This window comes from Carlito syrichta, unplaced genomic scaffold (genome assembly GCF_000164805.1).
Source record: "Carlito syrichta isolate Samal-C Ts95f unplaced genomic scaffold, Tarsius_syrichta-2.0.1 Scaffold310863, whole genome shotgun sequence".
Lineage (NCBI taxonomy): Eukaryota > Metazoa > Chordata > Mammalia > Primates > Tarsiidae > Carlito > Carlito syrichta.
In genome coordinates this window covers 936,477-953,118 of record NW_007254959.1, presented here as the reverse complement: position 1 = coordinate 953,118, position 16,642 = coordinate 936,477, and the positions used below count along the sequence as shown (strand labels likewise).

Here is a 16,642-nt window from a genome sequence, read left to right as displayed (position 1 = left end):
AAGGTTTTTCTTCACAGGAAGCAAATTGAGTAGAGCCCACTGAAGAGACTACACAGCTTCTTGATTATGACTTTGAGGAAACAGGCTACATGTTCTAGTTCCAACACATCAGCCATCTCTAGTAATAGCAGTAACCTCTATTTTCCCATTCCTCCTTTAACAAAAACGCTTTAAGGAAGGGACTTGGGTGTTCTTTAAGAAGAGAGGAATTATGTATTGAAATCTTTTGGAGAAGAAAATTCGGTGAAAATATCTTGGACCCCAAACTTGGAACACTTGTACAAAAGGTGAAAACCTATGGGAAGGTGAAAAGCCGTTCATAGTCTCCAGACCACTCCTAGAGGGACGTGTATGTGGGTGGCTAGAGGAACGTTTCAAGGAAAGTTCATTGGTCAATTTGCTCCCCACGGCGAACCCATTTCTGGCAAGAGGGACAGACCATGGACAGCGCCAACCACCTGCGCTTGGGTGGGCGGAGGCGGCAGTACTATGGACAGCACCAAGTGAGGGGATGGCGTGCTCTGAGCCAGGAGGCCAGGACAGAACGGCAGCACCACGGAGAGCGCCCAAAGCTGCGCGTTCTGAGCTGGGAGGCGGGGAGAGATGGCCTTATCAGCTGATTCCTTACGTAGGGCTGGAGCCCCACTTTGATAAGGCAGGTCTGGGTGGGCGCGCCAGCGTTCGCTCTCTGGCGTCGCAGACCCAGACGGAGTGGCGAGGGGAACCGGGCAGAGCAGACCGCAGGTTTCAGAAAGCAGGTCCCCAGAAAAATTGGCTTCTCTAGCACGGAATTGAGGCTGCAACCGGCTGCCTGGAGAGAGGGGCGGGCAGGGAGGCAGCGCCGCTGTGAGAGCTGCTGCTCTGACGCACCAGCCCCTCTCCTGCACCCACACGCTGCTGCGGGCCGCTCAGCTTCTCCCGGACCCGGGAGATGCTCAGCTCCGGGCTGTCAGACAGCCGTTTCCGCCGGGATAAGGAGCCCCGGGCATGTGACAGCTTAGGCGGGCCCTGGCTGTGAAACGCAGCCCCTTGCCTCTGCTTTCTTAGCCTCTGAGGGCTTCAGATCTGCCACGCTAGCAGCCCAGCACCTTCTTTTCCGCCACACCGTCTCCCACGGAATGCTCACTGGCAGGAGGTCGGGACCAAATTCACAGGCACTTCCCAGAAACCCTGCCACTGGCCAGAGGTTGCAAACATCCAGATTGACTCTGGGCGCAGTGATCACCTTAAGTCCTTCGGAAAGCCCCTCCTGCAAGCACCCCGTGCCGGTCTCCTGACCCAGAGATGGATTTGCCTGTGAACTTAACCTCCTTTTCCCTCTCCACTCTCTCTCCTCCGGAGACTAACCGCAGCCTCGGCACAGACGACCTGCGTCCCAGCCCGCCCCTACTCTCCATCTTCGGCGTGCTTGTGCTGACCTTGCTGGGCTTCCTGGTGGTGGCGACGTTCGCCTGGAACCTGCTGGTGCTGGCAACCATCCTCCGTGTGCGCACCTTCCACCGCGTGCCACACAACCTGGTGGCGTCCATGGCCATCTCGGACGTGCTGGTGGCGGCGCTTGTCATGCCACTGAGCCTGGTGCATGAGCTGTCCGGGCGCCGCTGGCAGCTGGGCCGGCGGCTGTGTCAGCTGTGGATCGCATGCGATGTGCTCTGCTGTACGGCCAGCATTTGGAACGTAACGGCCATCGCCTTGGATCGCTACTGGTCCATCACCCGCCACCTGGAATACACGCTCCGCACCCGCAAGCATGTCTCCAACGTTATGATCGCTCTCACCTGGGTGCTGTCCGCCGTCATCTCTCTCGCCCCGCTGCTCTTCGGCTGGGGAGAGACATACTCAGAGGGCAGTGAGGAGTGTCAGGTCAGCCGCGAGCCCTCCTACACCGTGTTTTCCACTGTAGGCGCCTTCTACCTGCCGCTCTGCGTGGTACTTTTCGTGTACTGGAGGATCTACAAGGCCGCCAAGCTCCGCGTGGGTTCCAGGAAGACTAATAGCGTCTCACCAGTATCTGAAGCTGTGGAGGTGGGTGTTCTAGCGATCCTGAAACACACTTTACTTGTATTTGTATGGGCTTTATCCCAACCCCCCCCCCCCCGCCCCCATGTTTGTAGAAAGTAGAACTTTTTTGTTTTGCAGAGAGTAGCCTGGGAAAAAGAAAGCAAGCATGAAAGACTTACTTGGCTCTGACACGTTCCCTGTTTCAGAGGTAATGGTGTCAATTGCCATCTCTGGTATATCCTTTAGAACATTTGGATAAGCTGGTCAGTATGCTGGAAAAACGCGCAGCTTTGTGCACTTAGAGTGGGGTGTCCAAGGAGGAGGGAAGGGAGGGACAGGAGCACGATTTGGTGGGAAGACTGCCATGCATCAGGCAAAACAGTTTTGCATTTCATCCCAGTCTTTTTTTTTCTTTGCAAATTGCAGCACCTGATTCTTGCAAAATATGGTATTGCCTAGGTGACTAACTGTCATTCTGCAGCATCCTCCCCTTCTGATGTGAGATTGAAGATATTTACCAAACTCCCAGAGCCTGCATTTGTTATCCTCTTCCATTGCCTTATGCTGCTACTTTCTGGGTCCAATGCCTACAGCCCCATCAGGTTGTGTGTGTGCCTTCCTGAACATGAGCAAAGTTAAGAAGGAAAAATTAAAAATCCAGGGAAGACAATTTCCCAGCTCTCTACAAGTGGCAGCTAATGGATGACAACCACTACAGCAGTGAGGGCTCTTTCTTTTCCCCCCACCCACACTTCCCTGCTTTTTGTTAACTCTTAATAATCTGACCCTATGACTCAAGATTCTAAAACTACATAAGAGCTGAATCCATTAGATGTTGAGGTTGCTCCCTCCCCATTGCCAAGGATGATTCCTTGAACCCAATTCACATATTTAAGTTAGACCAGAAGTCTACACAGCCTCCATTTTCTGTTATCAGCTCTGGGACAATAAAGTAAATTCAATTAAGCATACACTTGGTGCAAGAGGTAAAAGAATGAGAAAAATTATCTTTGACCATGAAGAGATAGTGAGGGAGATAGACACCCATCATGAGCTCTGCATGCATTTTCTAGAGTCAGTAGCTAATTCTAACTATATTGAGTCAATCAAACTTAGACAGACCGAGGTATAGCCAGGGGAAGAAGAAAGAGGGCATAATTCTAAAAGAAAGAAGAAAAAAGGGGTCAGAGGCTACCTGTTCTTTTATCTAGAGCTGCAGTTTTCAAATGAGGGTGATATTGTCCCCCATGAAACATATAGACTGTCTGGAGACATTTCAGATTATGAAGACTTGGGGATGGAGTGCGAATGGCATCTAGTGTGTAAAAGTCAGAAATGCTACTAAACATTGTACAATGCACAGACAGCCCCACAACAAAGAATTGTTCAGATTCAAATGTCAATAGTACTAAATTTGGGCAACTCTGATCTATTAGATTTCTAAACTGAACAAGGAGTGCTAATGGGTAAGAATGCTGAAACTTCCACAAAACTGCCTGGAGTCATGTTCCGTGCATGTGAGCATCCACTCAAATTCCAGGTCAGGAACAAGAGTGCAGGATACCTTTAAGGGCCCTCCTTACATTAATCCCCTTCTGCCATGGCTTACAATCAACACCAAAAACACTTTAAAAGTAGGAAATTCCTTACAAATTACTTACAAATTCTATCTCAAAGTTTATTGTAAAAGGAGGAAGGGCTCTTTCATTTTTCTGCTTTGGTGATAGAAGCAAAGCATTATAACATCTATGGCATATATATATCACAAATATATCTATATATAGCACAAACATATCTATATATAGCACAAATATTTCTATATACAGTACATACATATGTATATATATTTTTCTCACTGTCTTCCAGATCACTTTGAAAATGTGTTTCTTGGTTTTGCAAAGCCTCTTACAAATGATTCAGGACTCTGTATCTAATATAGGACTGCTTCTGTTCTTGTGTTATGTTGAGGGGTTAATTATAAACCAGGCTTCCTGATTTCTCTGTGATAGTGGGTGTCAGAGATTCTAAATACAGTACTTCCACCAGTGAGCTGTGTTACCTAGGGAGACTACAACACTTCTTTCTTGTTTCTGCATCTGCTGAGTTTTACTTATATACACACTGAAGTCCGAACCTATGTCAGTCACTAAACTAGGAACTGCTAACACAAGACAGATAAGCCTTGCCCTTGTCAAAGAATGATGAAACCACTACTAAAGATCTGAAATAAAATGACAAAGCAAAATGTCTTACTTACTAGAGTAAGGAGAGCTATGCTGGCCAGGCACAATCTTCCTGAGCTCTTAAATGCCACTTTTGGGAGTGTGAAGTTCAGGGATTGGAGGACTATGAGGGTGAGAGGATGACATAATCTGTAGGAGCAGCTCTTGCTGATTGGTTGTTACTTCAGTGGGTGTTTACTAGAGTGAGTCCATCCCTGGAGACCTGGCTTTCAGAAGAGAGGGACACCAATAGGCTGGCTTTTAAAAGCATTTTCATTGAGATGAATTGTCTTTGATTGATGGATAAGTATAAAATTGATTCTGGGTTAAAGAGCGCTCAGTCTTTCCCTATTTGTGGGAACATTCAGCCAGTCAGATCTTCAAGAGAGACCTTAAGGGTTGTCCAGATTTTCACCACTGTTGTTGGTTCTCCTTGAAAATGAAGTTCAGATTTCACATTGATCAATGTGTTTTTATACTGTTTTGAAAATTGTTGAACCATCTGTCAAGACATTGTTCAGAAGCACGTAAAGGTCTGGACAGCAAACATTGAACAACTACAAGACAAACAGGTATAATTAGAAGAATTACTAGAAGGGATTAGAAGATCTCTGAAGTTATGACCCAAGACTTCCCAGCTCTGATCAAGAAAGCAAGTCCCAAAGGTTTCTTGTGTCTTTGTTAGCTAGCTATGTTCACTTTTCTTTTAACTTATGTATGAATTATTTCACTGACTTAATCCAGGTAAAACATGAAGTGTTAGCTATGGAGTAGCTTCCTCTATGATTGTCCAAAGGAAAATTTAAAGTTATTCTCTTAATCATGACTATGTCAGCTAATTGTTGGAGCCTGAGAGTATTGACTATATAATTTGTTATTTAGCCAATGTAAACATTATTTACTATGACAACATTTAAAAAAATTAAAAACCTAGTTATCCAACTCCTATAGGTAGAGTGACTATTCTTAAGAGTCTTTTCTCTGAAAGAGTTTTATTCCTTTTGAATTCTTTGTAGGGAGATATAATCCATTAAGGACATTGGAGAATCAAATCTTGTTCTATGGCCCTATTGAGCAATGAACTTTTCTTCTGGATTGATATTGAAAAGCTGGATTTCTGCATAGAATAAAGAACCCAGGAATGATATAAGAGATGTGATCAACTATGTATGCATTTACAAGTATTGTCAGGATGGTCACTAACTTATGTGGTCATTGGCTTGTTCCAAGGATCTTGGTTTAGCAGTTAATGTCCCTACTTCTTCTTCTGGAGGTTCTCTGGAGGACTCCAGTTTAGAATAATTTTAAGTAACATCAAGTCATCAAATAATTCACATTTCTTGTTTACTTTTAGATGTCTCTATGGCATGTTAAATAAGTGAATTATTCAAAATACACCAGTTATTAATTTATACACCTTTTCTCTCCCCCCTCCCCCAATTTAATATGCCCTAAAAGGGTTATAGTTCAATCATTGAACAGTTTGGCTCCTGGTAAGAAATTAAATTTTATGAGAAAGACTTAACTATTTATGTTTGTCAAACCTGGTATTGTTCTTTTTATTTTTAACATAACATGCATCAACAAAAAATAATTAGTTGGAATTTGATACCAGAGTTGTTAGGTCTCTGTGGAACCTCCAAAAATGTTAGGTCTTGGTGGGACTTCCAAAAATGTTAGGGCACACTCCCAGTGGGGCCCACAGAATGTTGGATCAGGCCCACTGGGGGTGTCTGGTGTACGATCTGATGCCATATGAAAGATGCAAAGAATTGCACAGAGATTAGATTGGAAAATATATTTATTTAAAAAGTAAATTAGAGCCGGGCTCGGTGGCTCAGCCTGTAATCCCGCGCCTTTGGGAGGCTGAGGTGAGTGGATTGCCTGAGCCGGCAGGCTCGAGACCCACCTGGGCAGCGAGATCTCATCTCTACAATAAATCAAAAAAATTAGCCAGGCGTGGTAGCGCATGCTTGTAATTCCGGTTACTTGGAAGGCTGAGGCGGAAGGATCGCCAGAGCCCAGCAGGTTGAGGCTGCGGTGGCCAGGAGCGGCCACTTCACTCCAGTCTGGGCAACAGAGTGAGACTCCAACTCAAAAAAAAAAAAAGTAAATTAGAGAGAGAGAGAGAGAGAGAGAGAGAGAGAGAGAGAGGAGATTTACCTCCCCAAGGCAGGGACGGGTGCTAAAGCCAGGAAACATGGCGACAACCATGGTTCAAAAAGTACACAGCCACAACAGAGTTTAGTAAGGCAATGACCACAATGGCTTGACAATGGCATGGCAATGGTGACTGGTTGCTCATGGTTGAGTCCTTTTAACCATTTCCCTTGGATGGGGGAAGGTCATTAAGGTGATGGAATGGTGTTCTGCTCCACGAGCACGTGGGGCAAGTAAGAGCAGGTACTGATGTCAGGTGATGGACCGCAAACAGATGGGTGGGTTATTAGTCAAGATTGCTGTCATGATGGAGGGGGTGGGTTCTGTCTGTGTCATATAGGTCACTAAAGGGCTGATTAGGTTAACTTGGGGATTTGGGCCCAGAGGAGTTTTTCCTGCAAGAAACCTGTCAGACATTTTAAATTCAGAAATTCCTTAAGATGATCTTATTATCATTTCTACAACTTTGGCCAGTCAAGGGGTGATCTTTGACCCTCTGCCTTCAACAAAGAACCTGAAAGTTTCCTAGATATTATTATGCTAAACTGTGAATTGAAAGGTTGGGCTGTTGGACTGTCCTTGTCTTGCATCTGATGGAGATTTACCAAGGGTGTGGGGTAGCCTGCTGCTTGGCCTACAGTAAAATTTAATCTTACAATGTCTAAATGTCTCCTAAAGCCTTCCTATTGGAAATTTATCTTATCTAACTTGTGCTAGATTCAAAGCATGTCAGGGGTAAAGTCTGAACAAAAATGGTTATGTTGAGGTAAAAAGACTATGCTAAACTAAGTTTATTCTAGGTTTCTATAGGTACCTCTTTTCAAGAGTATCAGAATACTTTTTGGGACAAAGATGCTTCAATTATAGAAACACAATCATGAGATTTTTTTTCTTTCATTGGCTAAGGGTTATATGGTTTCTGGGCATGAGTGTTACACCAGTGGATGGTATTAGGAGAAGGAAAAAGTAACAATAAATCAGTATTAATCAACTAGTAGAAAAATGTTGCATTGTTTCAACTAGCAGTTGGGGCTTATTTCATGAGGTAACGTAAGGCTTAAAGGTCTAATATAAAATGTTCTGAAGATGTGTTGACTACCTGAATTGATGCCTTTAATTTCTCTGAGGCAAAGAGGCAAAATTTTGGTTACTGAATTAAGTGGTGGACTTACAGTAGACCATGTTTTATGATAGGTGCCATGTTGCCACATTAATCCACCTAGAGCATAGTCTAACATCTTTGTATAAGAAAGAATGTTAATGATAACCTAGGAAGAATCAATCTGAGTTCTAAAATTTTTTGTTTATGGAATTTCTTGTCCATAAGCATTCTAGGACTGTTGCTATTTCTTTAATAATTTCTTGAATATACCCAGTGCAGACATTTTCTTGTATAGATCATCTATAATCTTATCACGTGTAAGGGATGCAGTACATTTTATCTGGAAGCAGATCCTACCTATTAAACTTGTAGGTGTGTCACAGAGCTTAAATAAGCATGCTTCTGGTAATGATCCTGAAATATCAGTTTAAATTGACATATTGGATTGTTAAAGATTCCCACTACTTGAATTGTTCCATTAAATAAAGTAGACTTACCCTCAAGCCTTTAAAAATTTTACTATATAGCCACAAATTTGTCTTTCGTTATCTTGTTTCGCCATCTGATATAACCAATCATTTTATTAAGGATTTTTTTTTGTTTGAGTCGGAGTCTCACTCCATTGCCTAGGTTGGGGTGCAGTGACACACTCAAGCACCCCCCCCCAACGTCAACCTGCTGGACTCCGGCGATCCTTCCACCTCAGCCTTCCAAGTAGCCGCAACTATAGGTGCGTGCTACCATGCCCAGTTAATTTTTTATTTATTGTAGAGACGATGTCTCACCAAGTTGCCTGGCCTGTCTCGAAACTGTGGGCTCAGGCAATCCACTCGCCTTGTCCTCCCAAAGTGCTGGAATTACAGGCTGAGCCACTGAGCCCGGCCTTGTTTTTGATTTGAAAACACTTATTACAAGTCAATTTGCTTTTCAGACTCCTTTAAAATTTTACACTGAATAATCTGTGGCTCTATAGTAATAGGTTTAATGGTGGTTATAATGACATCCACATAAACAAGAAAGCTGTATTGTTGTACAGTGTTATTATAGATGATTCCCCTTGGAAATTTAGAAGGAAAAGGAATTGTTTGTTGGGTGATAATATCTTTCACAGAGTGACTGTATTAGACAGATTTTTTTTTTTTTTTTTTGAGTTAGCATCTTACTCTGTTGCCCAGGCTGGAGTGCAGTGGCATGCTCATGGTCACCACAGCCTCAACCTGCAGGGCTCAGGTGATCTTTCTGCTTCAGCCTTCTTAGTAGCTGGAACTACAGATATGTACCACCATGTGCAGCTAATTTTTTGATTTATTGTAGAGACGAGGTCATGCCATGTTGCCCAGGCTGGTCTCGAACCAGTGGGCTCAGGCAATCCTCTTGCCTCTATCTTTCAAAGTATTGAGATTACAGATGCGAGCCACCATGCCTGACGTATGTATTTGACTGATTTTATATAGTTGTCATTTTGCTTTTTAGGCAATATGGAATATTAATTCTACCAAGGGTTCTTCTAGCAATATATATATCCTAATTCTGTCAAGGACTCTTCTTCTTGTAATATATATATTAATTATAATATACATTGTATAATTCATATATAATTGTAATATATATATTAAAATATATATTGCTTGAAGAAGAATCCATTATCTCTATATCTATCTATCTATCTATCTATCTATCTATCTATCTATATTTGGTATCTTTATCTAGGCTCCCAAATCTTTGAGAACAGAGGCCCTTTGGGAAGTTTTATCTAAAAAGCTATATCTTGTAATGATTTCTATCATTTACTTTCTAAGACTATCTGAAAATGTCTAGCTCCACACCAAATATTTTCTAAATGGACAATTATATATTTCAATTCATTTTTTCTCATTATATTCTTTAATTCAGATTTAAGCCCATTTATAAAAATATAGAACAAGACTGTACTTCAGCTGTTGGATTTACACCAGAATACTACATGAAAGTTTTCTGAAGCCTATTTTCTATGTAGTTTACAATTTTGAACCTTTATTCAACCTTTTTTTAAAAAGAAAGTCTTCTGAAATTGCCTTATGTAATATAGTTCCTATTTTTGTATTTAAAATTTCACAGCCAGGTTATATAACTCTCTCTTTTCTAACCTTCTGCTTTTAGGCATTTTTCTCCATGTGAGGGGATTTCTGATGATGTAACTAATTGGCACAGCATCTGTAGTCAAGGGCAATAAGAATTTTGTTTGATATTCTAATAAAGTTCTAAATTTGTAACAATTTTTTGCCTTTCTCCCTGAAGTTTAAGAAAATTTTTAATTATAGCCTTTAACTTAACTGTAGACCAGGATTTTAATTTAAATTCTACAAATCTGAATTTTTAATCTGATAATTTTACAATGTGATTATGTTTTTCCTGAGAAAACCCTGAAGAAAGCACAGTTCATTTAGGAAGTCAAATAAAGTGGAATGGAAATGTACAAGATAGGGATATACAAGAAGTGTATATTTTGGAAAGTTACAAAATTTTTGAGACTAATAGAATTTTTTTATTAATTAATCAATATTTTTTATTATGGTTTTGTGGGGTACAGTTAAGGGTACAGTTAAACATATACAAATACATTTAATTCAGGCACCCTGTTGATAAGAGGTGTTTCCCCATTCCCAGACAGATATTTGCTACCATTAAACCCATCTCCCTCCCCCCCCTATAATTTCCCTCTACTGTCAGTCATTTTCTTTTAGTATTACATTAGATGTTCAAGGTCCATTACATGAGTGAGAACATGTGATACTCAGATCTTTGTTTCTGTGAGAGGTCACTCAGTATTATAGACTCTAGTTCCATCCAGTCTGCTGCGAAATTCATGATTTTGTTCCTTTTTATGGCTGTGTAGTATTCCATCGTGTATGTGTACCACATTTTTAAAATCCAGTCCTCTTTTGATGGGCAGCATGGTTGCTTCCAGGTTCTTGCTATTGTGAACAATGCTTTGATAAACATATGTGTGCAGGTATCTTTTTTATAGAGTGATTTGAGTTCTTCAGGATATTTTCCCAGTAGGGGGATCACGGGGTCATATGGGAGGTTGATATTTAGAGCTTTTAGGAATCACCACACTGCTTTCCACAGAGGTTGTGCTAGTTTACACTCCCACCAACAGTCCTCTCCAGCAGCTATTATTTTTTGAGTTGTTGATAATTGCCATTCTGACTGGAGTTAGGTGGTATCTCAGCGTGGTTTTGATTTGCATCTCCCTGATGATTAGTGAGGTTGAAAGAACTTTGTTTTAATGCCTCAAAATACCAATTAAAGAAGCTGAGTTTTAACTGATGCTTGCCTCCTAATTTTTCTAGAGCTTCTCTTAAATATGTTAATTTATTGATTTTGATTTGTCAGGAATTACTCATGAAGTTAAAAAAATTGGCATTTGTAAAGAAATATGCAAGAGTTGGGATTATAACACAATTTAAAGTAGGAAATAGAAGTTTGGCATAGACAAACCATGAGGTGACAATGATTGGTCAACAGTTTAAGCTTGTAATCTTGCCTTAGGATCTGTGAAAAAGGGCTTAAAAGAGACCATATGCTTGCCAATCCAGTTGAAAGCAAAGTGACATACTTTCACAAATTGACAAGTCAGGAGTGCCCACGCAAAAGCTTTGTAGGGGATCCAAAGCAAAGTTTGACCAATTGCTTTTTCAAAGTTGGTTATTGGTCTAATGATTCTGAAATCGTTAGCTCTCAGGTCTGATTTGGTTGGATCTGAAGCTTATCAAACCTGTGCCTTACAGAATAATCCTTTTTATAGTCAACAACAGCAACCACAACAAAAGGCTTTTCAGGACAAAACAAAAACCTATGCAACAAGACTTTGTACATGTAGACAAACAAAAGCAAAAGCAAAGCAAACACCAGTAGAATAAGTAATTTCATAGCACAACAATATTTGCCAGATGGTATAACTCCACAACAAGATGTCTGAAGCCTTATACAAAGATGTAAGTCAATCATCTAAGAGTAAACCTCTCAATCAAAGATCTAGTTACTTGTTATAAAGATCTCAGCCTAATGACCCTATACAAGGATGTACTTAGTTACAAACCTAGTATAACACAATACATCAAGCAATAAGAGCCCAGTGGAACTAGTCAGAACTCAAATTGTTGTTGAGTCTGATCCACTTGGCTGCAAATCCAAAGGGTAAGAGGAGTTTGGGGCCCAGCAAATGCAACTATTATCCAAGGATTCCATACAGCATTTTCAAAATGATCTCAGTAAAACCTCCAGAATTGTCCAAGGATGATACAACCACTACTCAGAATCTCAGATAAAAAGACAAAGCTGAATTTACAACTTAGCATAGTAAGAGAAAGCTATGCTTGTCAGACAGTCTCCAAGAGAAGAGCAGAATGCAGGTCATCTGTGGTGACTGGGGACAGCATGGCATTCAGGGACTGGAGGACATTCAGAGGAACCCTGTGTTGATATCATCTGCAAAGCGATGTTTACTCAGGTGAGACTGCTGCTGATTGATTGATGCTCAGTGGCCTGTTTATTGGGGGTGAGTCTGATTCTGAAACCACTCTTTCAAGGTAGGAGTCTTCATTCCTTAACTTCAATACCCACAATTGAAAGTAATCTATTGATTATTTGTGGTATTAATAAAGAAGCAAAACAGAATCATTGAAGGAAATATAATAACATACCAGGTTTATAAGAACTTAGCAGGAAATATAAGAACACATAATAATTTTGGAAGAATAAAAGCTCTACCATTTAGGTAACTGTCTCCAAAGAATTGTTTATTGGAGAAGATGAGGCTAAATGTTCACTTAGAGATATTTTTATGTAGGAATCTTAAATTATGAGGTATGTGTTTTAAATACATTTCTTTCTTATATGTGTTTTAATTTCAGAGATTATTAGAAAAAATATAATTTGGTTTGAATGTTCACATTTTAAAAACTTATTCACTCTTTTTCTACTAGTAGTAAATCTATTAATGAGTTTGTTGAGTGTAGTAACTGATAGACTATTATTCTCCAGACTCGATAAAGTGCTTTATTGTGATTAACAGAAAGCAAAGAGCTGAGGAGTCTGTAAGTCAGAAAGTCACTGAGTGAGCAAGCAAATCTACCTTTCGAAGGCATTAGAAACCTGAAACTCCACAAGCAACCAAGATTTCCTCCTAACAGCTGAGGTACCCAGAGGTCCCAGAGGCACCACTCTAAATCAGTGTTACTCTTCTGTCAAGTGAGTTGGTATTGAATGCAGCACCAAAAGACAGCCCTGTTAAATGATTAACATTTCACACGGTCAAAAAAATGTGTACTTCTCTGAAAATCTTGGAGTTCTGTGAACAAACTATAAAAACTTCTGGAATCAAAGCAAGTCTTATGTTTTACTGGCATCACCAGCTTTACTATCTCCAGTGTGACCAGTGTCACCAAGATTCCCAGTCTCACTCATGAGAAAGTGTCCAGAGAAATTCCAGAGGGTTGGAAGTTCCAGCCAGAATATGTGTTCCATTGGGACAATGAGGAAAATGACTTTCCTGATGCTATTTGGAGGTTGAGTTCTATTAAGGAAATGTGTAGCTTTCCCTCTTTTCTTTATGCTAGAAAATTAAGCTAAATATTGTTTGGATTTCTATAAATATATTCTCAGATATGTGTTAATTAATCAGAAAGTCAACTCTGGTTTTATCTGAGGGTGAGAATGGATACAAAAAGAGGGGTTATCATTTCTTATATGTGTTTTTAAGGGTTGCAGTATTATGAACTATTGTTTCAATTAAAAAACGTTTACATTGTATAATACTTGATGCTTTACTGATTTGCAAATAAATGACAGCAAGGCTATCATACAAATTTGATAATTTATAACTCAACTAACACTATCTTGATCACAGTGTTCCTATTTCTACGTGTTATTCTGTATGATAGTAAATCAGTTCCTTTTGGCTCCACTTTAAGGATCTTGCCAAGAACTAGTCTAGTGGGTTACACTACCCAGATAGATATTCCAACCCAGTCCATTACCTAAAAATTGTGTGCTGTTTGAGAACAAACTGTAATTCTCCTTTTAAAATGTACTGGAGTCATAGTATGCTAGAGGCAGAAAGAATAATATAATATTTAATGTCAATGCCATCTCATCTCCCAGAAACTTAGTAATTATTAGATTGATTACTTTGGTAATTTTGTAAATGGATAACATTGTGATTTCTTTATATTTAGGCTGCCACATCATCAGACACTCGATATTTCAGTTCTCCTAAAAGCTAAACATAGGACCAGAATGGAGTAAGAGCTTCCTTTCCTAGGAATTTCAATTCCTGAGGAAAGAAAGTAAAACTGGAGAGCCCAAATCTGCAGAAATCTACCCTGTAGAAAACTTAGTAGCACCCAAGTTGAGAAAGTCTGAGAGTTCAAAGCCTCTGTTTTTCATAATTATGAAAGAAAGGGAAGACACACAGAATAAGCCCAGAGAGGGATAAATGTCCTGGTGAGTGGGCTGTCCCATTCAATAGAATATTCTAGGAAGCACAGCAGTAGGAATCTTATACTAGAAGAAAGGTTCTAGAAAATTCTAACATTTTAGAGGGAACTTACATGAATCTAGAAAGTTATAAAGATGCTAGAAAGTGTGGTACTACATAACACTATAAGAAAGGGATTGACAGTAGCAAGATATTGCCAGGACGGGAGTGGGAGGGGCGGGGGAAACACAACATCAATAAGGGTACCTGATTCCAAACCAGATAAAGTGGGGACCAAAGGGAGGCCCAAACTTTATGTGTATGATGACCACTTGTATATCTAATCCTGAATTGTATCCCACATCTTTAAAATAATTAAATAACCTTGTCAGAAAAGAAGTATCAAAATATGTTAAAAATCATGTGTTACCTTGTAGTAAATCTATTAGTTTATATCACATTTAATAGTTGTATATAAAAGATTAAGATAATTATGGATGCTGGTATCAACATTTATAAAATTTTTTGTCAAAAAAAAAAAGCATGGTACTAAGTGTACAGTTTATAAGGTTTTAGCACACTTCTTTTTTGAGTTGTAGTCTCACTCTTGTTGCCCAAGCTGGAGTGCAGTGGCACGCTCATGGCCACTGCAGCCTCGACCTGCTGGGCTTAGGCGATCCTTCTGCCTCAGCCTTCCAAGTAGCTGGAACCAGAGATCCATGCTACCACGCTCGGCTAGTTTTGTGATTTATTGCAGAGACGAGGTCTCACCAAGTTGCCCAGACTGGTCTTGAAATCCTGGGCTCAGGCAATCCTCTCACCTTGGCCTCCCAAAGTGCTGGGATTACAGGCTGAGTCACTGCACCTAGCCTTTAGCACACTTTTGATGACTTGTGTACTTTTGCCACTAAGTCATACATGCCACATTTCCTGCTTGTCTCTGTCATTCTCTCTGTTGAACAGACAGTAACAGGGTCTCCATGTTCACTGTATTTGCTTAATCACTTCTGTTCCTTCCATTTCCAAGATGTAAGTAAGCACTCTAGCTCTGTCACCTTGTTTCCATATCCGAGGGGCTGTCCCACAGGCTGTCAGGCTCCTACATCTAAAATGCAAGGGCTTTTTCTTGAAAGGGAGCCAGGGCTGTCAGCATCTTGCTCAGCTTGGTCCATACCTGGCAGGCATAAAGAAGTGCTCTTCCTAAAGCCCTCTTGTCTTTTACAGGTGAAGGACTCTGCTCAGCAGCCCCAGATGGTATTCACAGTCCGCCATGCCACCGTCACCTTTCAGACAGAAGGGGACACTTGGAGGGAACAGAAAGAGCAGAGAGCTGCCCTCATGGTGGGCATCCTTATTGGTGTGTTTGTGCTCTGCTGGATCCCCTTCTTCCTCACGGAGCTCATCAGTCCCCTCTGCTCCTGTGACATCCCCGCCATCTGGAAGAGCATCTTCCTTTGGCTGGGCTACTCCAACTCCTTCTTTAACCCCCTGATCTACACAGCTTTCAACAAGAACTACAACAGCGCCTTCAAGAACTTCTTTTCTAGACAACACTGAATAAGAAGCCTAGGATAAAAGAAGTTCTTCCCATAACTCAATGAAATGTCCAATTTCATCTATTTCCCCATCCTCACCCAACAGCTGAGTAGAAGAGATGAATTCTTAAAATTTTCCAGGGTCATCTTCAGAACTAAACCAGCCTCACTTCTGTCTCCTCAGTAGGAATATGAATCTTCTCAGCATTTTGGTGACATGTTGTACCTAACTTATCTACTACTCCTCCCTCTGCAAACAGCCACGGACTTTGCCCACAAAGTGCTCTTTTCTCCCCAAATCCTCTCCAGCATGGTTATTGTGATTTTTCTAAAGAAGTCAAACAATATGAGCAGGTTGGGAATGGATAGAGAAGAATGACTAAGTCACAATGTGGACATCTGGTTGTAGGCAACTATAATTCTGAACTTTCTGGAACAGTCCCATTTCAAATATTCCACTCCATAATCCTAGTAAGTGTACCCTAATACTGACAGGTATGTCCTAGTAGTTGAACATAAGAAACTGTCTCCAAACATATTAAAGTACATAACCCCATCTGTAAGACCAGTGAATATTACTTTTAAGGTTTTGTTTGTGACAACCACACACACACACACACACACACACACACACACACACACACACACAACTATGGAAGAGGCAAGTGTTTCAATTGGTTAGTTTACCTCAAAGTATAACCTGTCAGCTTGGAACAATCACTGAGAGTCAACTACTTCCTTCCTTTCCAAATCAACTGTTCATAAACAATAGAAAAGTCTACTAGTTTCATAGAATCTGGCAAGCTTGCTTATTGGCTATGGGTTTCATAAGAATGAAATTTATTCAAGTGTTTCTGGGCAGGGACCTTTATCCTCAGATTGTGAGATTGGAATAAAACTGCCATGAGGTTGTTGGTTTCTTAAATACAGTTTTGTGACCAATGGCTATGAAGGCAAGATCACCAAACACAGGCTCTTTAAGAGGGTCACTGATTTGCTAATTGCTGTTTTTTTGTTAGTATGTGAATGCCTACTTGGAGGCCAAGACTAGCCAGTAATGAGAAAGTTAAAACCATGGTAAAATGCAGCCTTAGTCCTCACAAATCAACAGTGTATAATGATGCCAGGCAACTAAGTGATGATGCAGCATTTATATGGT

The 16,642-nt window shown here is 40.7% G+C and overlaps 1 protein-coding gene across 1 annotated transcript; it reads left to right on the top strand.

Moving 5' to 3' along the window:
- The first annotated feature begins 1,159 nt into the window (after positions 1 to 1,159).
- Positions 1,160 to 16,040, top strand: HTR5A (5-hydroxytryptamine receptor 5A). Its single transcript, XM_008068424.2, has 2 exons — positions 1,160 to 2,025; positions 15,173 to 16,040. Exons 1-2 carry the CDS (start codon positions 1,285 to 1,287, stop codon positions 15,503 to 15,505), a joined length of 1,074 nt encoding a protein of 357 aa, XP_008066615.1. The 5' UTR covers positions 1,160 to 1,284; the 3' UTR covers positions 15,506 to 16,040.
- The last annotated feature ends 602 nt before the right edge of the window (positions 16,041 to 16,642 follow it).

Excerpts from the sequence above, each read along its gene's own strand:
- HTR5A (XM_008068424.2), top strand. The coding sequence starts at position 1,285 with ATGGATTTGCCTGTGAACTTAACCTCCTTTTCCCTCTCCACTCTCTCT. Across the intron at positions 2,026-15,172 it reads CAGTATCTGAAGCTGTGGAG|GTGAAGGACTCTGCTCAGCA; the intron begins GTGGGTGTTCTA and ends TGTCTTTTACAG.